At 32.4% G+C, this 27,008-nt stretch overlaps 4 protein-coding genes and 1 long non-coding RNA gene across 9 annotated transcripts; 2 read left to right on the top strand and 3 right to left on the bottom strand.

Annotated features, from left to right (window-relative positions):
- The first annotated feature begins 1,336 nt into the window (after window positions 1-1,336).
- Window positions 1,337-4,005, top strand: LOC100791970 (protein MODIFIER OF SNC1 11). 3 transcript variants are annotated; one of them, XM_003554299.5, is made up of 6 exons: window positions 1,337-1,820; window positions 1,923-2,000; window positions 2,112-2,240; window positions 2,353-2,413; window positions 2,513-2,589; window positions 2,694-4,005. In XM_003554299.5, exons 1-5 carry the CDS (start codon window positions 1,531-1,533, stop codon window positions 2,549-2,551), a joined length of 597 nt encoding a protein of 198 aa, XP_003554347.1. In that variant the 5' UTR covers window positions 1,337-1,530; the 3' UTR covers window positions 2,552-2,589; window positions 2,694-4,005. The 3 variants fall into 3 exon arrangements, 2 of the variants coding, with proteins under 2 accessions (XP_003554347.1, XP_006604546.1); XM_006604483.4 differs by having other exon boundaries at window positions 1,338-1,820; window positions 2,516-2,589; XR_005889931.1 differs by having other exon boundaries at window positions 2,353-2,589.
- Window positions 4,006-6,860: 2,855 nt separating this feature from the next.
- Window positions 6,861-9,689, bottom strand: LOC100791448 (probable protein phosphatase 2C 79). 2 transcript variants are annotated; one of them, XM_006604482.4, is made up of 5 exons: window positions 9,070-9,689; window positions 8,584-8,983; window positions 7,817-8,184; window positions 7,265-7,501; window positions 6,861-7,171 (listed from the first exon to the last, which is right to left on the bottom strand). In XM_006604482.4, the coding sequence occupies exons 2-5, from the start codon at window positions 8,870-8,872 to the stop codon at window positions 6,953-6,955; spliced, it is 1,113 nt and encodes a 370-aa protein (XP_006604545.1). In that variant the 5' UTR covers window positions 8,873-8,983; window positions 9,070-9,689; the 3' UTR covers window positions 6,861-6,952. The 2 variants fall into 2 exon arrangements, with proteins under 2 accessions (XP_006604545.1, XP_003554346.2); XM_003554298.5 differs by having other exon boundaries at window positions 8,584-8,864; window positions 9,070-9,675.
- Window positions 9,690-14,316: 4,627 nt separating this feature from the next.
- Window positions 14,317-16,277, bottom strand: LOC100781865 (uncharacterized). 2 transcript variants are annotated; one of them, XM_014771461.3, is made up of 4 exons: window positions 16,183-16,277; window positions 15,963-16,083; window positions 15,348-15,760; window positions 14,317-15,253 (listed from the first exon to the last, which is right to left on the bottom strand). In XM_014771461.3, the coding sequence occupies exons 2-4, from the start codon at window positions 16,071-16,073 to the stop codon at window positions 15,118-15,120; spliced, it is 660 nt and encodes a 219-aa protein (XP_014626947.1). In that variant the 5' UTR covers window positions 16,074-16,083; window positions 16,183-16,277; the 3' UTR covers window positions 14,317-15,117. The 2 variants fall into 2 exon arrangements, with proteins under 2 accessions (XP_014626947.1, XP_014626946.1); XM_014771460.3 differs by lacking the exon at window positions 16,183-16,277 and having other exon boundaries at window positions 15,963-16,174.
- A 1,082-nt stretch (window positions 16,278-17,359) lies between these two features.
- LOC121174119 (uncharacterized) lies at window positions 17,360-19,236 on the bottom strand. Its single transcript, XR_005889934.1, has 2 exons — window positions 19,156-19,236; window positions 17,360-17,731 (listed from the first exon to the last, which is right to left on the bottom strand). It is a non-coding gene; the product is annotated as an uncharacterized lncRNA (long non-coding RNA).
- A 1,638-nt stretch (window positions 19,237-20,874) lies between these two features.
- On the top strand, window positions 20,875-22,721 carry LOC100790914 (dirigent protein 17). The gene is made up of 2 exons (XM_003554297.3): window positions 20,875-21,057; window positions 21,931-22,721. Exon 2 carries the CDS (start codon window positions 21,953-21,955, stop codon window positions 22,436-22,438), a length of 486 nt encoding a protein of 161 aa, XP_003554345.1. The 5' UTR covers window positions 20,875-21,057; window positions 21,931-21,952; the 3' UTR covers window positions 22,439-22,721.
- Window positions 22,722-27,008: the final 4,287 nt, after the last annotated feature.

The raw sequence follows: 27,008 nt of genomic DNA, 5'->3' as shown, positions 1-27,008 counted from the left end.
CTCATCCCTACGGTAATCACGACATTATCCAGATTTGACTGGAGAAGGTGCGTCCCGCTCAAGGAGAGAACAAAACACCGCCGCAGCAAAGAGAAGAAGCTCCGATGATTGACCGTTTTGGGGATAGCCATTTCGTTTTTTTTTTTTTTGCGCGATTGCAAGTGTGGCTGGAATCAAACGGAGACGACAGCACGATGCGACGGTGCCGCCAAAACGCCGCACCTTCAAATGAAGCCATATACTGAAGAAGCTCTCTTGTTGCGGTGGTTCCTCAGATTGTGGCATGCAACCCGTTTTGTGTTTTTTTTTTCCTGTTGTTTGATTTATTATTTTGATTCAGTCTTGTTGGATGAATTAATCTTGTTTTTTTTTTTACTAGATTTGATCTGTTGTTCATGTTTTATTTTGATTCAACCCATTTCATTTGTTATTCTTCCTTTGCATCTTCAATTCATTGCTTCCCTCCCAACGCGTTAAACCAGTGACATTAAAAAACAAAATTTAAAGCAACCGGGGTTCTTGTGCAAGACCCATTCTTACACCGTGGAGATCCTTGGTTTGTCTCTACTGCTGGATCTTGGCAAAAATCGATCTTGAGTGCAAGAATCCACTCCAAGATTCTGCACTAAAGTTGCTTTGAGCTCAAAGTCAGAGAAAGTGGTTGGATCACATTAAATGATAGCACAAAGATAAACAAAAAAAAAAATCAAGAAATCATGGTGATGGACAAGTATGTTTGGATTAAAAATCCTGAAACAAAAACCGCACGACCCCGGTGCAGGTGTCGTGGTTGCTGAGATAGAAACAACAAAGAGAGGGGATGACTTTGGAAGGTTGGGAAAGGAATTTGGTATGTAGGATGTAATATAAAATTTTACATCTTAGATGAATCTAAAGGCTGGTCCACGCTAAAATTATCTCTTTTTCTTTATTATTTTTTAAAGTTATTGCAAGCATCAGACATCATTTCCAAAATGTTCATGGCATGGGATTATATTCCCTACAACACAAGCTAATTCCATGACTCTTGTTTCGTTTGGAAACTAGTAATTATGGCCTATTTTATAGAGATAGATAAATAGATGAAAAAAAATAAAATACGTAAATTAAAAATAGGTCAATGGAATATATTTTTTATTATAAAAATATATAATTAAAGATTAAAAAATGTAACCTAATTGAACAAGCAAGAACAAGATTTGAATTAAATTGGTGGGGGAGGAAGGGCAAATACGTAGTATGCAGTTGGACTCACACTCACTACTTCAGCCCAGGCCCAGTAGCCCATACGCCAAGAATCGTGAAAATAAAATTATACATTTTATTTTGTTCCTGTAATAAACAGACATCAACAATTTGTTCACTTGCAATTTAGAAAAGGAACAGACAAGAGCACAAGCACAACACAACACAACACAACATCCTCCAGGAACGGGAATCCCACGCCGCTTGTAACTCCATCTCGGTGTTTGATTCTCTGCTTCTTCCTTCATTCCCCTTCGGAATCGATCGATCCATCTTCCTCTTCCAATGGCAACCCCTACCGACAATAATAACAACCCTGCACAGGAAAACCCTAACAAAACCCTAGACCCCACCGAACCAGATCCAATCCCTGCCACTGAGGACGCCACCGCCACTAAGGGCTCCGACGCCAAGGACCCCGCCGACGCCGACGCCGACGCCATAACTTCTCCGCCGCCCGATTCCGGAAACGACGCTCCGCTCTCCGATATTCAGAAGAAGATGCGCCGCGCCGAGCGATTCGGCATTTCCGTCCAGTTGTCCGAGAAAGAGAAGCGCAATTCCCGAGCCGAAAGGTCCATTCCAAATCATCACTATTTTATCTATCTATTCATGTGTTGATTTGGATGCCCTAGTAATTTATGTGTGTCTCAATTTAACATTTTCTCTACATGCAGATTTGGCACTGTCTCCGCATCGCAGGGATCAGAGCCATCAAAATCGGAGGATCTGAAGAGGAAGGCTAGGGCAGAAAGGTTTCACTTTTCATTTCCCCCTTTTCTTTTCTTTTTTCCTGACATAATCTCTGAATCATTTATTTTCCACTGTGAATGCAAATGAACACTGTTGTTGATCCTGCTTCACAGGTTTGGGATGCCTAGTCCAACTACAACTGCAGACGAAGAGGCAAAGAAGAAAGCTCGACTTGCTAGGTTTGCACCTGCTTCCAAAGTTGATCCTCAAGAAGAAGATAAGAGGAAAGCAAGGGCACTTAGGTGGGTTCATCATTCCTCTCATAATTTGTTTCTCCCAATTCATATTGTTTACAAGAATCAAGCATGCATGGTGTCTTATTAGTTATTAGGTCTTTCTGTTTTGGGTTCCCAGGTTTGCGAATCCGTCATCAACTTCTATAGCTAATGTTAATGGCGAGGCAAAGATTGAGCCGGTAAGACCCTTTTGGTCACTTTCAATGCTTTGCGTCATACAAAGATGAAAAAAAAATGTATTTTTGTGTTGACTGTTGTTCTGTTGTGTTTCAAACTAGAAGGCTGCTATTGCAGGCAATGCTGGAGGAGGGACCTGAATGACAGGTCGCGTCTTTAATTTGTAGGAATTTTTCTTGTAAGTCAATTATCTTTTGCTCTTGCTTATTACCCTTTGCTTTGCATATTGCATATCTGATTTGTGATGTTATTCTCTTTTTTTCCCCTCAACTTTTACTGCAGTTTTTAGCAGTTCAAAATTTGCAGAGCAACCTCCACACCGTTTCTACATTTCAGCATATTAATCCCAGATGCGACTATCTTTCATTTGTTCATTGATGCCCTCCTCTATGAGATGGAAAATATTCAAGTGGTCTGAAGAAGCTTGTGTTTTGTTTTGTTGTAGCGTTGGCTTTATAGGTGACAGCTTTTGGGGTAATTATTGGCCATCTTCATAGGGTTACTTATCTTAAAAATCTTTGAAAAATTGAATTTTGGAATCTACAGCCTAAAAGAAGTTAATAGATGAAGGTATGCAGAAACAAGACTTTTTCTTGATTTGTTTCATCCTTATTACGGTCTTTAATCTACTGCTTTTGAAATGTGCATTATCATTATCACTGTGCTAAAAGGTAGTACGAGGTAGGTTTTTTTTAATCCAACATCATGCTGATCCAGAATGAGGTAATGTTAGGGTAGGTTTTGTTGTTTGATATGTCTTGGAGGAGTGATGATTAAATGAGGAAATAGGCTCTCAAATAGAATATAGCATGTACGTAGGATTAACTTGTTTCTGGTTAATGCTATACATCTTTTGGGCATTGAGGGGAAGAGGGTGTTAGAGTTAAGAGTTAACATTTCATCATCCATAATCTTGAATCATTTTTTTTCTTTTTTTGGTTTTAAAATGGTGTTTTGGCGGTAGTGTCCTTTAGGTTGTCTGTGAAATTGGCTGATGGCTTGTCTTTGAAATTGGTTTTCTTCAATCCTAGTCTCCTTTAAGTTGTAAGTTAGTGTTTTATGCCTCATTGTGTTTCGATCTTATTTGAAAGTAGCTTTTAAAGCACATCACGTTGATTAGAAGCATGTTTCTTGAAAAGGGGATAAATAAACTATGTTTTGGTACTTGTGAAAATGTTATCGTGTTTGGTATAGAGCTGTTGCACTAGTTTACTGGATCAGCAGAAATGTTGAAGCTCAAGTTCCTGGTACCTATCTTCTTGCATTCAAGAAAAGAGTTAGCTGAATGTTTTGGTGGGGCTGAATTCTGTAGGTTTAAAATCTCGGTTTATTTTCAAGGCTGTAGATTCCAATTTTTATTATCTTTGCTGGCGCCTTAAGATAAGTTAACCCTTTGAAGATGTTTCGTTGTTTACTTGGTTGGCAAAGTTCAGAATTGTACATTTGTAGGGCTGGATGTGGAGGGGACTCCTTACTTTTTGTTTTATTATTACCCTGTAATTTATTTTTAAGCTTTGTTCTAATATGTTTGGATGTTAAGATATTTTGCTAGCTAGTATAAATGAATGGAAGGACCGATACTTTATGCGATAAATCTATTCCAATTGATAAAGGGGATACCTCTCTTGGTAATCACCTTTTGGTCTCCACTTTATTAGACCATTATGCCCTTAATTAACAAAATATGAATGTAATCAAACACATGAAGAGGAGAGGGCATATCCATCTTTTCCTCTCCATTTTTAAACTTGTCCACAGTTCTACCATCAACTGCTAAGTAACTCATTTATACATTTTTTTTCTTCTTATTTTACACTTGAAGATGTAATTGTTCCAATGTAGTCATTCATGTTTCTATGCTTGAAAGCAGTTTACATTTTTACAACTCCCACAATTTACTTGTAGGTTTTCACTTATCTTCTCTCTTCACCAACCCTAAACGCACATCCCATACCCACACCTATATAGTGCACTCACCATTGTCCCTTTGCTTGTTGTATCATCCCGCTGCACTGTCGTTGTGTTGTCCCTCTGCTCGATGCCCGCTGCACTATCCTGCTGCAACACCACTGTGACTTCACATTGCTCGAATCACTTCGTTTAGGTACTTCCTCTTGTTGCTTCTACAGATCCTTCTTTGGCTATGAACCACTGAAATTGAAACTTCTACAGATCCTTCTTTGGCTATGAACCACTAAAATTGAATTCTTTGTTTTATGAACGTGTGTGCCTGATTCCTCCGTGAGTCTTCTTTTTGCAGTAACACCATGTTTAGAGGTGGAATTTGTAACTACTTTCAAGTGGGGTATTGAAATTGGTTAAAGAATGAGTTTTGGGTTTTGATTTTATTTTTTTTCCTGTGTTTTTGCAGTAACATCATTTATGGTTTTTTTTTCCAGGTGTGATGGATGTGTTATATTAAAGAACACTATCAAAGCGAACATGGCTTGAATGATTTTTTTTTCAGTTACAATTGAAAAAATGTTTAAATAATCTTTAATTTTTATACATTTTTTATATTTATTTTATATTTTATTTCATTTTTTTTCTCTTGACCACATATCTTATTTTGAAATACATAAAAAAATCATAGAATTGAAGTATATATACCTTAAGAGCAAAGATAATTAAGATCAAAATAAGAAAAAAATTCTAACATGTGACATAATAATATTATTATTTTAATATTTTACAAATGCATTTATCAAGTAGAATGATATTCAAGTATGTATAATAAATGATTTGATCAATTGTGTATAGATAGACATCTATTTATAAATATAATATATTAATTTATCATGTTATCATAATAATCAAAGAGAGACTTAAAAAGAAGTAAAATTATTTTCATCATAAAATATATTAAACTAAAATAAATGTGATAGCATAATAGAAATACGGATCCATGGCGGCGTATGGTGCCTCTGATTCCGTTAATATTTAGAAAATGGCCACCCAAGTTTATGCGAAACATTACATTTCTTTTCTTCGCGAAACACGTCTTCAAAACACATTTACATTTAATTTTTCTATTGTCACCGTGAAAGAAGATTACTAACAAAACTATCTTTTAAGGTATACTAAACTTACGGAGATCGGGTATTACCTGGGAATTTTCTTCTAATTCCCAATCTGAGCCTCCCAAACTTATCAGAGTGAGCTAAATGAGGTGTATTCCTGATAGGAGTGTGAAAAAAAATTGAACTGATCCAAAATCAATTAATTAAATTATTAAAATTGAAGTGTTTTGAGAAAAAAAAACTGAATTACTTTATAAAAATGATTGATTAACTGAACTGTTTTTATAAAGGGGCATGGTTTGATTTTTTTTAAAAATCTAAATTTTGCACCTCCCTATTGATGGGCTATGGCACTACAGGACTATTAGAGTTGAAAATTATCCAATTCCGTATGTTCTTGAGCCAACTTGTCTACACGAGGAAGGTTCATTAATTGTATTTATAACGTGATTCCTAACAAAAAGTGACCGATAATAGTGTTAAATTTATAGTAAACATTTTCTTCTAATTATTTTTACATTAATTTTTTTCCTTGTGTTTTATTTATAACAGTACAAAAAGAAGTTACAGGTCAATGAATAATGAATGATATGTAATAGCAAAAAAAAAAAAAATTCAATTGTTTCCAAAAGCAACACATCGTCTCTGACTCTCACTGATAAATGTTTTGGTTTAGTCAGCATTTAACACTACTAGCGTTTTGAACTTTCAAAATCGCAAGCTAGAGAAGCAACAAATTTTCGATACAACGTTTTTCTTGTCCATTGTCCTCGGTGCTGGCTCGTGGTGTGGGAAATATATCGAATACGTTACCATAAAAAGAACTCAGCAACAGCAATGCCTACCAAGCTTAGCTATCATGTGCCCTTTCTTGAGCGTCCTGAGGGTGTAGATTCGCCGTAGTAAACACAAGATTGCACAAAAATATATTTCTCGTTAACCAGATCATAAAACGGAACAAAAGTCGGAAAATTGTTACCATTTTACATAAATTCTTCTATCAGCACAATGTCATCATTGCTAATATTTACATAAATTCTTCTATCAGCACAAAGTTAACGGTACAGACTAGAGAGAGATTTTAAAGCTGATTGTTTATAGTGATAATTGCTTTATTTTAGTCTCCATATATGTAAATTGTTACTATTTACATAAATTCTTCTGTCAGCACAATGTTATCATACTACCAATAACTTGTTAAAGGGATCTAACTTAGTTGGTAGAATATGGTATGTGAGTTATTATAAAACTACCAATGACTTTTCTGTTTATCTTTTTGGTGGTGGAGTTGGGAACAATCTGTGTAGATGCACCTCTTTTTAGTATATCCTTTGACCATAGGTTTTGAAAGATTTAAACCATGACAATCTTCAAGCTTCAACAATAATCACAAACTGCTTTAAGGACATGGAAAAGTATGCTGCGGTTGTGGTAGTGTGATGTTACTGTTATTTGCGTATCTTCTTTTTCCTCTTTAGGTAACAATTTCTGTTGTAAACAGGAAGCGCATAATTGTTTGAACTAAAAACTGGCTGAGCCACCTCCTTTAATTGAAAGAGGAGAAGCCAAGAGAGAGCTATTATCAATGAGTTTGTGATTTAGAAATACAACAATAACTGTGATGTCATCGTGGAAGTGTCTCCTCACTCCTTGTTCAATCTTTTGAAGGTCTGAGACTCTCATTTCTCTCTTCCTAGCCGCTACTCGAAGCGCAGCTTTCACAAGCCGCCTAGCAATTCCCTGTTACATGAATCACAAAACATTAATATTCATAAAGGACTCTTGCATTGCATGATAAGAGAACATACTGCAATGGAGGTAAAGGAACCTTACATTCCGTGGGCTATTGCTGACTATATTCACAACCTCTTGGTTGCTGAGTTGCTCCCATAAACCGTCAGAAGCAAAGATGATAAATTGATCTTCAGGGCGAAGTTTATGCACTGATATTGCTGGTTCATAACTAAGAATTGGCTTAGAGAAGGGCTCTGATAGTCTAAACTTGTTCGGTAGAGGCTCCCTGTTGAATTCGTCTTTCTTCAGATATGCATCACCTATGGATCTTGAAACCTGCAAAGGATAAATCAGTTAACTTGGAATTGACATGATTTTTGTTGTTGTAGTAGTAGCTTATAGCCTTCTCAACAATGTCAGTCATAACCAATCATGCAATGACACTCATCATTCTCCATATAGGTATATAAACAAATTAACTTTTACTTTAGAGTTTGAGTCTTCTTGCTTAAAGGGTTTGGCTCTAGAATAAACAGTTAATTTTAGAGAAATGCTAAATTTTTTTTTTCAAAATTGAAGTTTGGACAAAGAAAAGATCACTAAAAATCTTCCTCATTAACAACTAGTGCTATGAATATCTCAAATTTGTACCTGTATGATGCCTTTCACACGCCAAACATTGTGTTTCATAACCACGATTTGTGGATCATAAGGGTGCTTTGTCCGAACTTCATCTCTCTCAGTTTGGATGTTAACGTTGTGCTCTGCAGACAATTGAATGGTTGTTGTTTCCCTTGTTGCTCTCTCCACTCGCCCCAACACTGCCCTCGAGTCTCCCGCATTTGCAACGTATAGCATGCCATTGCAAATTATCCCCGCCAAACAACATGTACCTGCGGATGCAATCTGTGGCTTGCTTAGCCACTGTTTCCTCACAACAGACAGAAAACCCTCTTCTGTTGCTGAAAAGGCTCTTTGTATAACATTCTCCGATATGCCTTGATGTTCACCTGCAAAATCTGTTTCACACAGAAAATTGCATCGCCACAAATGATATTAATAATGAGAGAACGAAATTATGCTTGTTATGGAGGAAGTTTCTTAAACATCCATGTTTTTAATTTAACTTTGTCTTCCTACATGATACTTGTTTCAATTTGATTTTCAAATAGGTCTTTATACTTATAATCAGTAACAGTTTTCACTGTCAAAAATAGGGTCTAGTTGTCCTAATTATGCTACTTTACAGTATTGGTTGTGAATGGTTACAGTTTTGAATACATGGGTTAAGGAAGAATATATAAATGGCTTTTCAAAGTCTTCAATTCATTAGAAAAGCATCAGAGAGAAATAAAAAACAACTATACTTCCAATAAATACACATATGCTTATATAATAAAGTTAAGGGCATAACATACTCTTGAAATTGCAGAAAAGATTGTCACTGACAAACTGCGAGGCTGCGGTGCCACCATGACCATCATATACACCTATGAAGGTTCCTTGAGGACCCAAATAGTCCGAAGTCAATGGTCCAGATTCAAGTTGGCTACGATCCTCCAACGAACTATTAGCTTGAATCACAGCCATTGAGAAATCCCCATAAAGATGGTTCCCCAAATCCTTGTACCATAGCAGCCCTTCAACTCGACCATTCACATCTCCATCATCACCCACCGCAGCTGGTCTCCAGCAGAATCTAACCATAGTTTTTTTTGGCAATCCCTTTAAAGTATTAATAAAAAGATCAAGTTTTTCTTTAGCAGCTTATGCTTCACACGATCTTTTTTTTACTGAAGTTGTTTATATATTATATACCTAGGAAAAAAGCAGACATCATTGGATAAGAACAACTTTTAGCTAAAAATCAAATTGGTATGGGCCAAACTAACTGAGAAGTGTACCTTGGGATGAGAAAAGCAAGTAGCTTTCACGAAAGTTCAGAGAATACTGAGGCGTGTTGGTTCTATGTACCTTGAACTTGAGCTGCATGCATTTGGAGCTTGGAGTTGTGCCAATTTTCAGCAACAGACTTAGCTGTAAAAGCACATAAAAGACTCAATATGGCAGAGTTGGTCTAAGATTTGAGTGATAAAAGGAAACAAAGGATAAGAAAAGGGTTTTGGATCTTTTTGGCAGAGGATCTTCAGAGCACTAAGGCTAGATCTAAGGATGAGAAAATGAAAAGAGATTTAAACTACAAAGTCTGACATTGTAACTCGTGTCCTTTCATTTGTCCCACATGATTTTAATGCTTTGTGACCTTGTGGGTTCCCAAGGTTTTCATGGCTGGGATTTCAGTTCCATCACATTAAAAAGGGTATGATCCTCATTGTTAGGTAACTTTGCTTGTCTACAATTTCCACTTTCCATTTTTCTGGGTAAACGTCATCTTTTTTCCCTGGTTTAACTTTCGTGATCATTCATGACTTTACTAGATCTAGAGTCTAGGACCCACGGGTTTTGCTGACCCTCTTACCATGGGTTCATGCACTTGATCTTTCAACTGTAATAGTAGTTCTTTCGAGATTTCTGTTAAATATCAATTTGTTTTACTTGAGAATAGTAGCGTGTTTGAAAACTCGTTGAAAAATAACGGAGTTACATTTGAGAATTGAGATACATAAGCTATAATTATTAATTTCTGCGAAAAATCACGTCTGAAACTGGAACCGAACATATTATAGATTCCTATACGTCTGAATTTTAAGAAAAGTGTAAATATCTGATAAAGAAAATTAGGAATTGAATTATAAAATATGAGTAGTAAAATATGTCTAAAATTGATTCTTTTAACGGTTATTTACCTAATTGATTTTGTGGACAAAAATGTTTCAGGATGGTCAAATAGATTTTAAGTGAAAAGGCAAAGTTCACGTTTGCTTTGACCTAACAAATTTTACCAGGAAAAGAAAATGGACCACATTAAAAGCCAGGTCATATCTAGTATATCTACCAATGCAGTACCAAATTCATTCACCCAATTTCTCCTGTGTAGTCATTTCATTACGATACGGATCAGCCTGGAATTTCTGTCACCACCGACTCACTGCATCATGAATCTGCATTTTTTTTCTTCTTTTTTTTTACTCAAATTTAGATTTGTACTACCAAGAGAGCAAGCCCTGTTTGATGAACCTCACCCACCAGCATATGTCATGGTAAGCTTTGAAAGTTTTTTTTTTCTCCCACAAATATTTTTTTTACACAATTTTATTCGAAACATAATTAAATACTAAATGCAAGGATATCTTTTGAGTGAGATTTAAACCTTAATTTGGTATGTTACAAGAGATTAACCCTTTTGGTATAAGCTTTGAAAGTTATGATAGGGAAGGGTCACGAGGTACTTCAGCTGTTGCCATCACAAAAATATATGATACTTGGATAAGACATCTTGGAACTTGAAATCATGCATGCATTCTCTGTATACAACAACAGACTAGGGTTTTCTAATTCCTCAACCAACAATATAAAGTTGTGGTCATCTGATAATTTGGTGAACGTGTATTAGTTAGCCCGCAATGGTTTATGGATATAAAAGAGGTTTTAGGACGGATTTATCCATTATATATTGTGGTAATGGATGTTGGCAAAGTGAATGATAGTTCTGTATGGGTTCCACCTATCATAAATTTGGATGTCAGCTCTTCATAGAATAGTTTGAAAACAGGACCGCATGATACATCATATATATTGTATTAAAAGATTTTCAATGAATAGTCAGGCTAGCAGGTGGGCTTGTCAACTCAACTTCAGTCGATGTGGAAACATGCAAAACATAGATCCAAAAGAAATTATTAATGATAGTAACATATACTCATCCTCAAATTTCTCCCATACTTTTCTGCTGATGTTGATGTTTTTTGTATTTTAATTATTTTTAAAGGGTTTTAATGAACTTTGATTTTTTCGAGATAGACTAAGGTGACATGTTTATGGTGGACTGTTTGATTGAGACTAAATTGCAGTGGATGTTTATGAAAGTGTCCAAGTAAATTCAGGTCTAATGTCTTTTTAATCTAGACAAGACATGTTTAATTAATTTTTAATTAAAATTATTGTGACATGTGTGTGTTTTAATGTAATCCAATGATTAGAAATAAAATAAAAACCAAAGTAATGGTTTTGATTATTTTATAAAAAAATACGTTTGCTTAAAAGTATTTTTCTATCTAATTTTCAAAACATGCACGTAATTCTCTAATGAGGTTGAGACACCATGAAATACCGACCTATCAAAATCAATAAAAACTTTATCACAATAATAGTATATTAAATACTTACATGATATAGTGACATCGATGATATTAATAGAGATGTAAGGTGAGCTAAATTACCTAGTATGAGACCCATGGCCTCTCATAAGCAATAATAGGTTTTCTTAGGATATTGGCTGGATAATTTTATTTTAAACTCAATCCACGGCTTATAGGTGTATATTAAGAGCATATTTAATCTAATTTTTTAAGTAAGTTTTTTAAATTATTTTTTATGATTCTTACATTATTTTTTGTAATTCTTAAAGTGTCATATCATTATAAGGAATTCATATACAATTTTATTCAAATGATAAATTTTTTTATAGAACTTTAAGAAACTCATACTTTTATATTTTTTTTATTTTCACTTAATTATGGTTTAATTATGATATTGTTATGTATCAAATAAATATTGTTTTTTTATTGTTAATAAATATTTTCTTATAGAAAATACATATTTTATTTTTAAGAAATTCTCATTATCACATATATTTATTTTAATGGAAGAAACGATAAGAATCAACTTTTACACTTAAAAAATCTTTCAAAAAATTCTCATTGAAGATGCTCTAAGAATGTTTCTAGTCTTGACTTTTGTTAACATTTTGTGATTTGGAACTAATTCAATTATTACATCAAGATAAATCATTACATGAAATGAACCTAAGTTCAATCCATATTGAGTATATTATTAAAAATTTAATTAAGAGATGTTTTAAAGTTTTTTTTTCTATAATGATTATACTTACATTTAAACATGTCTCATGCATATTATGCAACTCCTCACTAGCATATTTTAAAGATGATAGCATACTAGTGGTAGAGATATTTAAGATTATAGCATCTTATATGGAATATTTTGTGTAAAATTATTAATAAAATAAATAGACAAAAGAAAAAGCACAACGGAATTCGTTAAGATTATGATAGAGAAGCATATGGTTCTTGATCGTTAATTAAGGTCCTGTATGTACAATAAGAACAAATAATGTCTTCTTTTTTAATAACAGAATTTCATAAATGAAAACCGTACATATGAGATATGACTTGATGACCATGACTTATTACATAAAGTTCATATTATTTTATTAACGGTAATTACTTTTGAATTTTTCATATTTCTATTTTTATTTACCATAAAAATAAAATAAATATTTTTGCATTTTAATCACACACTAAAAAAATGAGACGTCATTGAGATTAATAACTTAATCCTTACAAATTTGTGAGAATCATATGCCCATTCTCATAATTTTTCGTACTTTTGAACAAGTTAATAGATAATATTTTTAACCTTGTCATATTTTTTTTTATAATTATCCATATACATCTTCAAAATTTATGAAGAATTTAAGATAACTAATGCATACTTGACTTTATTTTTTAAAACATTATTGAGATTTGCTTGAATGTTCAATGTCTTGCCTAATTTTTCAAAACATAGAAGATCTCAATTAATTCTATTGAAAATAATTTATTTAATGATAAAATATTAAAACTGAATTTAATTCATTTGCGAGAGGCAATTTAATTTTTAAGACTCTAGAAGATCTGGATTGCTAGCAAAATTTTTGCAACAGAACATTTAATAATACAGTAACACTAGTACATGGGATGCTCGATTATTAGAATGCATGTTACTTGTCAAAGGTCAATTGCTGATCTTTCTTTGTGAAGCAAGTCATCATGCTTCCTTTATTTCCAAGGTAGTAAGACTAAAATGCCCAACAACTCTTTAACTAGCTAGTATATTATTTATACCCCAATGGTTTAAATTAATTTTTTATTCTTCAAAAGTTTATGATTTTAATGAATTTCTCAAAAATCATTTTTCATTTCCGCATAATCCTTCCATTACTTCTATTATTTGTGAAAGTGACATTCAACTTACCTCATATAATATGATATGGAGTTGATGTGAATGATTATATGACACCTATATCTTCGTATCGCTTTCATATCCCTAAATCCTAATTTTAGAAACCTTAACTCTAATTCTTGAGATTTCATTTCCAAATTTATGTAATTCTTTTCCATTTGAGGCCAACAATGCCAAGGTATTTACTTCATCAAGGATTTATTTTTTACAAAAATTGATGATTGAGAAAGAGATTGGTGAAAGAAGTCAAGAGCAAGGTGGAATCCAGCAAATTAGAAAATAAGAATGACGAGAGATCTGAGTCAAATTAAAAGGAAGTAAGTTCAGAAGTATTAAATTCATCTATTGAGCATATTTCACTAGATAATACCATAAAAGTTGCTAAAACTCTTATGCAATTTGGAGTTTAATGAACATGTCAATGCAAAAGATTTGTCAATTCAATTTGATATCACAAATATCTTCTGAAAAAAAAAAATCATGTTCAATCCTGTGATAAAATTATCCTTTAAATATTTAACATAAATCCATATTGAGTACTTGATCAACTAATTTATGTGCTCGATGATCACACATATATTTCATTTAAATATAGTTTCATTGATTAAATTTACCTTAAAATTATAACTTTATTTATTATCATCTTATATACAAAATATTTACCTAATGTCAATTTTCAAGAGTCATATTGTAGATAAATATTTATAAATTTTATCCAAAAAAAACTATCATTTTCATCATAAAAAATTATATTTAGTCATTTTTATAAAAAAAATTATACAAAATATTTACCTAATGTCAATTCTCTAATCTTTAGTCATTTTTATAAATATAAAATTATATTTTATCATAATTTTACTTTACATTTTAATATAGAAGCATACAGTAAATATTAAATTAAAAAATAAAATATTATTGAAGGAAAATCTAGTAAAGAAGATCTAATCAAGACAAACTCTAAGTTTTAAATTTAATTCATTTAAGTAAACTTGAACACAAAGTTGGTTGACTTTACACCCTTAAATCATCCATGATGTGGGCACGTACGTTTGTCCAGCCAGTGTGAATGTTTGTGATAGTTGCCAAGTGACCAGTAATGTATGCTAAAGCAGCAAATCATAAAATTCCCTTGTTATGATTTTTCAGTTTACAAACCAGCAAGTCCAACTATGATAATATTGTAAATGGAAGTTACTACCTCACAGGAATCAAGTGATGACTGCATTCAATGAATCGAAATTTTCCAGAAGTGCACACACTGTAGAAAGAAAGGCAAAAGAAAACAGCATGGCCCAAAGAGTTGTACCCCAAAGTCAAAATCCTAGAACTAACACCAAATCCCCACTTCACATGCTTTCTGTGATAAACAAAACCATAACTCACAAGAGCTTTCTGTTAGTTATAAGCAAGGGCCACACGGTCCATGATGTTCCCATCTAATTAATTTGCATTCTATATTTTTTATCTTTCCTCCAAACATTCATTAATATAGAAACAATTTTGCATTATTACTATCTCAATATGCAAGGTTAATTTGGGCAACTTAAATGATTTGACTTTGTTCCCAACTTAATTCTAGAGCTTCAAGTACTCTTCCATTAAATGGTTTTTATTACGAGTGGCCAGTTATGTTACTGGAAAAGTCACAGCAACTAGGGACAGTAAGTTATGATGATTTTGAGTTTAAAGCCTGAAACAGATCCCAAGTTCAAAATTGGTAGCCATCACAAAGAAATTAAATTGAAGGATAAAAACTACTCAGTATAATGTCTCCGCAATGCATGTTCGGATGTAATACCTGCTAGCTATTATTAACTTGGAATTGGATTTGAGTTATGGCAAATATTTTCAGGGAAAGCTTCAGTTGGGCTTGGATTTGAGCTACAATCATCGGTACCCTGAGAATTATAACCTTCTGCCAATGATTTTGAGCTTGAAAGTGAAAGCCTGACATAGAGCCAAACGAATCAGCCAATAAATTTAATTATAAGATCCAAATTTTTCGTCAAAAATGCAATGATTCCAGTTTCAATTTGGACACCTGTTTCCATCATTCTTCAAATTATCTGAGCTCTGATTTGGATTATTGCCCAGAATTTGCGGGAGAAAGTTACTTGGGTCTGAATTACAATCTTTGGTAGTGAATGGACTATTTTGGGTCTGAACAAGTACACATTCTTCTGCTACATTGTGGTTGTGGACTTCATTTTCTAACAAAGCTGGATTTACTGTATGAACTAGCTTCGTTTCATTTGCTTCTGAATCTCTAGAAACAGCACTAGACAAGGATGATCCACAAGAATCTTCGCATTTCTCAGACGAATGGTATTTTTGCCATGATGGGGTGGTCACATTGTTGAAACATTCAAGCTTCTTCTTTAAAAGTTTAAGCTTTCTTTCTGCTTTGTCTCTTAGTTTTATCTCTTCTTTAAGCTTCTTTTCCAGCTCAACAAACTGTTGAACCACCCAAGATTTCTTTTTCAATGTTAGGGAGGGAGAAATAAAATCCCAGAATAAAGCTAGCAAAAACTAGAATGCTTCCAATAAAATAAAATAAAAACTAGAATGCTTCAGAAAACACAATAGTAATGCCATTTTTCTTTCGTTAATCTATGTTGTCTCATGAATGAAACAAGTAGCAATGTGTGAAAATTACCTTGTTGCCCAATGATTCTGCTTCTTCTTTTGCTACCCTTGAAGCATGTCTCTCAGCTAGTAATCTCCCTCTGAGGCACTCTAAAGTATTCAAACCATTATGTCCTTCCATTTTCTTGCCACTGAAACAACCATTTGAACAATGTGAGTTCCATTTTTTTTTTATTGCCATGAGATAACACATTTCAAAGAGTAATGTGAGAGAGAATTTAGAAATCCACCTTCATGCGTTTCAATTTTGTGCATTTTAATTGTCAGATGAAAAAATAATTTTGAGATAAAAGTAATCAAAGATCATAATTCTTATTTTTATTTTTATTCATTAGATTAATATTAAAGTGTACCTACAGCATTTTTAATTTCAATTTAAACATCTACCTTGTCCATCTTTCACATTTTACTGTTCCATTTCCTGCTCCTGTACTAGAGCCACGGCCACGTGATCACCTTGAACTTTGTTTCTTTCTCTCCACTAAAACATATTTTTAATAAAAATATTTGTACTATTTTGTAGTATTATTTATTTTGACAATTAAGGATAAAGAAATTTGCATTAAAATATGTTTTTATCCAATTTAAAAATGAATGCCTAATCTCATTAGTTTTTTCCACCCTCTCTTCTCCGAAATATTATATCATATCGTCTCACGGGCGATCTCTAGCTTCGAAAAATTCTTCAGGCTCTAAATTTATTTATTATAAATAATAATGAAAAAACTTCAAGTTTCAATAACCAATGAACAAAGTTTAGCAGGCGACCAAGCAGGAAAAAAAGAATTTTTTCTAAATCAATTGCTTTTATACATCTGCAACTATAAATTTACATTGCCCGAAAGATATTGAGCTTCTGCTTAATTTGGATAGAACCTCTCATTTTTCTTGATGAAAAAAGTTTAATTTATATAGATTTGTCAGTGTAAAAGATTTTTCCTTGTCAACTAATAAAAAATACACTGTGGTACAAAAAAAATTATAATGAAATAATTTATATGTGATTTTTTATAGAAAAAATATTACTAAGACTTTCGTGACTCTAATGTTAATAACGAAAAAGTAATCTGTATATATCACTAAGTTTAATCATTAAAACATTAATTTTATTATATATATATATATATATATATATATAATTTTTTAAAGTAATTATTCTAAAAAAATAGATCATATTACATATATATCTCTTATCTCCTTAGAATCGGATATGGTAGGGATCCTTAGCCTTCCTTCCCCATTGCAGTATTGACAAACCATGCGAGTAGGCCCAAGTCGTTATTATTGATACCAAAAACTATTCATGCATTCTAGAAAGTAGTAGTAGCCGAAGTGTTCAAATTATATTTCCATTAAAATAACACTGAACCATAAATTACCATTATGAGGTTTCGTATTAGGCTTGAATTGCACTCAAAGAAATGGATTAGCATTAGTGGCAGTTGATTTACTTTATTTTGCGATACAGATGAATCATCAAAGCATTCCACCTAACTACATTAATGTAATTCTATCCATAAATAAATGCAAAGAAAGAACTTTAAAGTTCCACCTTTATTATTTGACATTTTGCCTGGACCACTCCATTTCTATTTAAGGACATAATCCTTTTGAGTAGGGTCACAAACTCTACTCCAATTGCTAACAACATTGCTGCCATCATGTGCTTCCATCTTCTTATGTAAACATTTTTAGTGAGCATTGTCGGGGACCGGCTTCGTCTGCTTATTACTTTGTTGAATGAATATCTTTCCACATGCATGTGAAGATCTAACCATCCTAATACACAAACAAAACTATACTATAAGATAAAGGCTTCTTGCTGTATCATTAGGATAATAATTAAAAAATTAAAAGAAAAAAATGTTTATTGTGTAAATAAAAAATTATGAACAACACAATTTCTCGCCTTTAATAAAAATATTTATAATTTAAGTTTCTTAATTAATATTCCTAATTGTTAACATTTGTCTAATATATGTAACAAAACTAATTGAGACAAAAAAAAACTCATCTAAAGTAAACAAAAATCAAAAATATATTTTAGAGAATAAAATACACTTATAATTGTTAACAAACAATTAATAATATATTGTGACAAAATTAATTTAATATTTTGTCAATTTTTTTACTTGAAATCCTCAAGTTTTCGTTTTCAACTCAATATCTTCATAAATATTGTTTTAAAACCTTCCATTCAAAACTCACTAATGAAAGCATCAAGATATTTCACCTAAAAAAATGTCTCCAATTTTCCCCTCTTAAACCCTAATCCCACTTCTTATAATTTCCTTTAATTTTTTTTCTTCAAAATTTCACTAAATTCTGACTTGTAAACTTTTAAAAATGTTACATCTTAAATTAATCCATCATAAACTCATCAAGTATTTAGATAGAAAATGAGAATGTGAAGGTTAATTTTAGGTAAAAGAAAGTCATGGAGGAACTAAATTTGCTTAATTTAAAGAAAGTAGACTTAATTAAGTTGAATTAACTTGGAGAACCAAAATCTATTGCTTATGATCGAGAGTTTTCCAACCCAGCTAAAAATTAAACGTTCACCATAAGCGTACCACCATATATGATTACATTAATTCATATCATAAATATGTTATCTAAGCTAATTTCTATTCATATCGATCTATCGCTGCTATAATTTAGTTTCTGCTGCCATAGCATTAATTCACTTGCTGGGTTCGTGGGAGATATTAAGATAAATATCATGGGGCGGGTAAAGGAAAGCTCTATATATAATGTGATTTTGCAATTTAGACCCATACTAGATGCTGTTTCAGTCCTTATTGCACAAGCCATTTTGAAACTTATTATTATGAACCTCACCCAGTTGGAATCAAGATTTGGACACATCAATCTCTTTCAAATCTTCAACTGAAGCAGTGTACCTAAAGTACTTGTTTATAGTGGCCTAATGCTATAAAGGGGTTTCCAACTCCACTATTCAAAACAAAACAAGGAATTACCAGAAAAGTCAGTATGCATGCTTTGGGCATCTTTTATGGTACAACTTTTGGTAGCTCTTACTCACAGAGAAAAGTAACTAAAATCCAGAATAGTTCCCAAAACCCAGAACTGAAGTTCAGAGTCAATTTTTAATACCCCAAAGAATATGCATGGCAACATACTATCCAACTAGCTAGCAGCATATATTTTGAGAACAAGAACAACAATTCATGATGACTAACCATAGACTGATCAACAGACCCACATGATGACTAGGAGGAAACCGTGCGTGCCACACCTTTTTTGGTAGAACCCGGCATATTTCATAAAACCCAATTTTTAGGACATTATGTGACGTTCCTTGCAAGTCCAAACTTGTTATAACTAATTCTCAAATATATTTCTTTTTTTATCAGAAAATGTTATTTGTAGAATAATTTGCAACAGTGTAACAGTAAAATAGAAGCCATTGATATATGAAAGGAAAAAAGTAGTGGTGATTAAATATTTTTGAACGAATAAATAATGTTATTCAATCCTAAATTACTATTTTTAAAATTTTATTAATTTTTATAATAATCATTTCAAAAGAGATGTTAAGAATGATCTGATTAATTAATAGTGTAATAATTTTTACACTTATAATATATATCTATTAAGCTCCTTTTGAATTTAGTGATGATAAAAAAACATATATAGGTGTCAATAATGCTATCATTTTTTAATAGGTATATATAATATAATTTTATCAAAAACATAATGCTAGAAAACAGTTTTATATATATATATATATATATATATATATATATATATATATATATATATATATATATATATTATAAATGTTACTAATGCATTTTATTGATATATTCTCGTCATTTTTTTATAAAAAATATTTATTGATTCATTAACCAATAGGTCCATTAATACGATTGAAACACGCCTTAATAAGACCCTTACCGATTTCAAAGAATATCAAATTATCAATATAATGCTAATTTTTATAACTAATGTACTATATTTAAATTGTATCATAAGAAGTTTTTTATTATTATTTAGGACATTGGGATTTAATTTTCATTTTTGCATTTTTTAACTGTCATTTTTTAGAAAAGAAATATATTTTATCTATTATTTTTAAATTTTAATGCAATTGATAATAACTATTATTTTGTCAATTATATCCTTACCTTTGCTTAATTTTTTTAATTATTTTGCATGTATCAATTGTAAAAAAGAAAGAGAGAAATAAATGAAGAATAATAAATTCTAGAGAAATTAATCAATAATATAAATAAAGAATATAATAATAATTAGCTAACAATTTTAATAAAAATAAAAATATTAATTATATTTCCTAATTTTTATATATTTTTTCTATACTGTAACCTTAAATTACACATGAGCATATTAAAAAGGAGTAAATGCATAGCAAAAGATGATTAATTTAATTTAGGTCCTTCAAAAAAAAAACAGCGATGACTAATTTAGGTAATACAACTTTTAATTTTCTTAAATAAAATTTCATATTTAAGTTTTATATATGGAAAAAATCTCAATAGAAAAATTGTTTTTACTATGTTGTAGATATTTTAAACTCGAATTTAAAATTTAATACATGTAATCTTAGACAAGAGAAAAGAATAAAGAACGTATAATTTAATCTTAGATCCTCTTATTCCTCATAAAAATTTGGTCAATTATGTAAACTAAAGCCTTATTTAATTAAAATTCGAAACTTTTAATTACATAAATCAAACTTAATATTTTGACATACATATTTTAAAAAGCATTCTTCGGGGCAAATAATTTTAAAATTCATCTAATGCTGACTAAGAAAATGGAAAACTGATACTACAAAAATAAAAATGGAAAACTGAAAAGTAAAAGGTAGCATTAAATTATTTTGTAATTAAAAATTATGAATTCAGGATATTAAAGAGAAAATATATAAAAACACCATATCAGTGGAACGGTGCGTTTATCCTGAGAAGTGTATGTGTGAATAAATCGCCTCCCCTGTCACCACCATCTTCTTGTTAGGGTTTTCAGTGCTTGCATGTGAGGAGCAAGAGGCAGTGTAGTTTGCAAATCCCATTCGGATTACCAAAACGACACACCAGGAGGTCGTTTTTCATTCTCAGGTTCGTGTCTTGAGATATTACTCTCGTTTCCCTGATTCATTTCACTGCACTCAAATTTAGTTTACTTCTTCTATTTAAAAAATCAGAGAGATAGTGAGACTATTGTGCAATTCGATTGCTTCTCTAATCTCGCATAGAATCTAAACCAGATTCAACGAGGTTTAGGCTCTCTAGTGAATGCTTAACAAATTGATGGTTTGGTAGATTTGCATCCATTTTAGGTTCTGTAATTGTTATTCCTGCACCATTCTTTTTTACTTTATCTGGAATAAAAAAACTCATGGTAATTTTGCAGCTAAGAAGCATATACGCTTCTAACCAGTAGTTGTGTCATCGGATACGTATCCATGTTAGACGCACGGTTGCTTCAAAAGCTTTTAGTTATAGTTGTACTTTTATAATTTTGTTATTTTTTACCTTTTTAACATTGGTATCAAGGTTTTAAAAAACAGTCTACAGCCACAATTTCAGCCACAACCTCAAGGTTTTTGAGGTCTCTGCGGCCACAAAGCAACCACAATTGCAGCCAAATTGGCTGCATTTATCCACAATCTCCTGCAATACTGAGGATCGTGACTGCAATTTAAAACCATCATTTATGTTTTGCATGTTGCATTATGGTCATGCCATGTCTTATATTTTTAATTTTAAAATTTACCATATTCCTGTTTCTGTGTTGTATTGTATCTGTTTCCTATGTAGTAGTCATGCTTTGTAGTTTTGCAGGAACTGAAATGTTTTGTATGATCTGTTTAGTTCTTGGATTAATTTTGTTTAATCATGTCCTGAGCCACAGTCTCCATAAAGCTTTGGAGTGTGGACACAAGATTATCATTTCATATACAATTTGATTGTTTACTATTTTTTCTGTAGGTTTTCATAACAAATTTTTGAAATGGAAGATAAAGGAATTAAGCAGGAGTCAAATGCTTCAGCAGCTGGGGTTTGTGAGGTACCTGGAGAACCTGCTATTGTAATTAATGGGGTGCCTGACATAATCCCCAGTGACTGCAATGTTGCTCCCACTCCCCATAAGTCTTCAGGCAAAGTTGAAATGCATGCACCTTCAGGTTTGGGTGAATGGTTTGAAGGGAGGGAAGTCCAAAAATGGTTTATGGGAAGATATTACTCAGGTGCAGTAACTGATTTCGACAAAGGTTCAGGGTGGTACAGGGTTCACTATGAAGATGGTGACTCGGAAGATCTTGATTGGCCGGAGTTGGAAGAGGTGCTTCTTCCTTTGGACGTTACAGTTCCGCTTAAGGCATTGGCCCAGAGGATTGTCAGAAAAGACAAGAAATCCGGTCCTAAATCTGTTAAGAATGAAGCTGCTCATTCACAAAATCCCCAAATCAAAAGAAGGACAACAAAAGGAAAGTAGATCATGGTTCCATTGCAAGAGGTTTTAGTTGAAATTTTAGTGGTTTGTAGATATCAATTACATAGCATGCTGAACAGTTCCAAAAATGCTCAGCTAAGAGAGCAATTAGGAAATTGGTGATGATGGAAATTAAATTTTTTGTAGTAGCAGTGGGGACTGTTTGTTTTGTAGTTAGGGAATTGGTCCCATGGAGAATTCCAAAGCTTGTTGTAGTGATGATTGAAAATTATGTTTTACTTGGTGAATTACATTACTAAAATGGCGACAACAAGATTTGCTATGATACTCTGTTCTGCTTAAATATAGTTGCAAGATAGATATGAACAAATCCTGATCTCTTGAAAGAAGTTTCTCTTAGATATCCCTGCATCATGCTAGTGACCCAAGGTGGGTCTTATGATGACAAGAGAAATGTTAGGAATGTACTATTTTTTATCACATTTTTTACTATTAGTTAAAATTTATTAAAAATTTCAATTTTGGTAGTATTCCTCGTAACAATAAACACAAAAGATTAAGGAAAGAATCAAGCCAAAGATTTTTATGTCATTAACAAACAAGTAGAAAATTGAGATTTAGCATGTTTTGATTCAACATTATGAATGTGATTCATGTTAATTGACTCGTGTTACTAGTTTGTAGACATTTCTAATTTCTATTGCGCGAAAAAATAAGGTTGACTATATATATGTCAAGTGACAAAAGCTATTTGTAAGGTGACGTGAAATCAAAAGGTCAAGTCAAGTTTGGCTTCCCTTCATCACCTGGTGTAGTCGATGTACTGGAGTTCTTGGGTAACCTGAGTGAGAATCACTTCCTTACTCAAATATAAAGGATTTTCTTGGGTTGTTTCTGGATTCGTCGTAGTCTTTTTAATTTTTATGACAACTGAAGTTTTTTTTTTTTTTTTTTCACTACCCTCAGCCTGAAAGAAAAGTGTATAGATACATGCTGATTGCCTAGCCAACTTTGAGCAGTAAGGTTCTTTTGCAAGTGTTATATTCGATTCTCTTCCCCTCTTTCCTGTAAACTCTTGACAATATTGAGTTGACGGAAAAGACAGATAAAGGGAGTTTAGAGACAGAGGGAAAATTAACTATTAAAATAACAAATTAATCAAGTATAATAAAACACCTGGACAGAGCTAGTTCATAAATCTAACAATGATTATAAGACAAATTAAAAGTAAAAGTCCCATGGATGAAGTGCAATTTTATGAAAACGTATTGAATAAAAACAAAACCATTTTTTTATAGTTCAGCTCCCTTGATTGTTAAATTAAATAAACAAGATAAAGGAAAGAAAGATGAATACAGAGGTTTGCATTGATTAGAAGAGCTGCTGTATAATACGAACTCTAAACACACAAAAAGTTAACAATAACTAATTAACGTGGAGTATTATCAATTTGTTAAAACAGATATTATTTAAAAAGGGGGAAAATATAAAATGAAGTTTAGCGGAAATCTTTTCATACAGAGGTTTTCATTTATTAGTTTCACAACCTACGACTACGTTCAGACCTTTCATCTTCAAGCAAGCAATAACCTAAATATTCTCTCACTTGCATCTCCGGACACAAGCTTAACTGCTTAAGTATATTGAAACCAAAGACTATGGATACACAATGTGTTAAGATTATGACGTATCTAACAATGCGTTTAAATTATGATGTATCTAACAATGCGTTTAAATTATTATGTATCTAACAATGCGTTTGATGTGTAGATTTTAAGTAATAAAAGTTTTTATTTCATAAGGCTTTGAATAAATGTTTTTCACTTTGGACAATTATCTTTTAAAATAAAATATTTATTAAAAAGGAAATAGAGATCGTCCAAAGACATACTTGTTTTCTAGCTAAAATATGGTCATAAAACAAAAGTGTCCAAAACACAAGTTTGTCAATTGAACTGTCCAATACTACGTATTTTATAAAGAGAAATGCTTATTCTTACGAAAAACAATCCACCAAGTCATGTACGAATGTTATTATTTGATTTACAGCAAATTAATAATTTAACTTTTTTATCTTTTAAATATCCACTGAAATGTATACATGTATTTCTCGTGCAAATTAGTGTGATATATTTTCGTACAAAATAGTATAGCTAGCTCTGTTATAAAAGGCGCCCAACGTGTGTTCTTAAGCAATATCTTTATACATCAATCAATGGGAAATGCTTTTGAAAATTGGCTTAGTGCTTCGACAATCGATAAGTTTATCAAAATTACCAAATTAATTAAAAAAAGCAACAAAGCTTTGCTTTTACCTCTTAGTTTTATCAAGACCATGTTAACTTATTAGTTGTTAACAGGTTAATAGAGTTTTGTTGCATGATAAAGAGGAGGAAAAACGTAAAGAACTTTTTACCTAAGATGGGAATGTATTGTATATATATCTTCTAGGCAAACTGTTAATTCAACGTGTTTCACCTTCTTTCTCTCCTTCCGAAAAGGCAAGCCATGTTTACAGTAACGTGAAGGCTTTCTCATGCATTAAATGAAAATTAGAACAAGAAGAACCTCTCCGCCAACGATTACTTCTCTCATGAGTATAAAAGGAAGACTTCGGCAAAGATTGAAGTGTGATCAAGTGATCATGAGTATAAAAGGAATATTTGTTGTAAGTGTTTTTTATTAGTGCAAATCCTTTAGGTGAGAGATTGGATGTAACTCTTAATTAGTTGAAGATTGAAGAGGAAACCAGTATAAATTTTGTAAAATGTTTTTCAAAGTTTACGTACGCACGATTCAACTCTTCCTATCTTCCTACTTGTGTGTACATTGTTTATTTAAAAGTATTTTTACTACAAGTCCTTTCAGGATCACCAAACTTCTCAAAGTTTGAACGAAAATGTATTTTTTTTTTTGGGGATAGACAAAGAAGTTTTATTATGAACATCTCACTGTCAAGAAATGTCATAAGGAATTCCCTCATTTGAACAATAAAATAGCAACAGTATCTAATTAAAGTTCGTTTACAAACCCACATCACAGTCCCCCTTTATATAATCAACTAAACTCAGCATACACCCTCAACCATTATGGTGATACAAGATCAATCATAAAACTGCATAACTAGCAGCATCAAACCACAGCAATAGCCAGCAACAACAAAACTACACCTCAATATTAGAGATACACGACAAGGGACAATTAATCCACTCAGAAAGTGAGTAGGTAAAGCCTTTAGTACGTGCCTGCAACCATGTCCAAGCTTTGAATTTTATGTAGTCTATTACTTCATCCACGTCCAGTGTCTTGTTCCTAAAGATAATGTCATTCCTGCACTTCCACAAGCTCCACATGGCTGCTCCCCATGCCACGTCCCACTGTTTGCTCCTTTCCTACTCGAAGAACATAATCATCTTGCCACGATGCCACAAGTGCATAGCTATATTGTTTGGTAACACAACTTGGACCTGCATCCATTTATACAGCTTCTTCCATACTATAAGGTCAATTCTCACATCAAGTTTGGACTCTGGTGTATGGATGGCCGGGATTCACAATTGTACAGCACAACTCTATTCAACAACACGGGGGATTGTTTAAAAGTAAAGGCAAAGCTAAGCTCTGGTATATGTTATGGCACTGCACCTGCTGGTGCTTGTGGTTGGCAAGGAATAGAGCTATTTTTCGTGGAGTAGAACCTCATGCTCTCTCGATTCTGTCACATATTCAACATCTATCATGGACATGGTTCTTATATTCGGGACCTTGTAATAGAGGTTTGGCTTTTGCAACTTGGTGTATTGACCCACTGGACTGCCTTAGGATATAGCAATACTTTCTGTGGAGACATATCACAGTATAGCTAGGCTAAGGATGTCTGTATCATGTTAGAGCTGTTGTAATTAACTTTTGGGGGCCACATTTCGTGGCCTTTTTATGAAAGTTCACACCTTTGTCATTCAAAAAATAAAAGAATGAAAGCAGTACATGTGTTGTGGTTTCTTCTACCTGTGAGAAAAAGGGGCACTTGTAATCATCCCCTTGTAAAACAACTCCCCTTTTCCACAAGTCCACCTTCAATTCGTAGGTATCCTGTCAAGCATCGAACGCCAAATAAAATGGCAGTGATATCGATGAATTAGGTGTCCGAATCCTTCACAGACAGTTAAAGAACTCCCCATCAAACACAGTCACTGCTACCCGGATACTGTCATATATATGTGATAAACAATAAACGATAGTCATTTAAATTCTCACAAAGCATTTATAAGTTTTACAAAGAATGATCTTTAAATGATTGAGAATAAATAAGCATAGTAAATGCATTTTTTCTATTTTTCGTAGCTTAATGACTCTTGGAGCTTGTATAGATTATGTAGAAAACGATCATTAAGAGGTTTTTTCTTTTGCCGATTTTTGCATTAGGATGCATTAAACGTTTTTCCTGAGACGACAAGGATATTTTAATCAAGTGCCTAACTTGTATTCTTTTTTCGTACCTTGTCTACGTTGTAGGTAGAAGTTTCCATACGTATGTTTTTTATTCATTGACTTTATTTGCAACATTGTCTTCTTTAACTCCGCTTTTGAGCCAAACATATTCTTCGAGATA

Source organism: Glycine max, chromosome 19 (genome assembly GCF_000004515.6).
Source record: "Glycine max cultivar Williams 82 chromosome 19, Glycine_max_v4.0, whole genome shotgun sequence".
In the NCBI taxonomy this organism is placed as follows: domain Eukaryota; kingdom Viridiplantae; phylum Streptophyta; class Magnoliopsida; order Fabales; family Fabaceae; genus Glycine; species Glycine max.
This window is presented reverse-complemented; position numbering and strand designations above follow the sequence as displayed.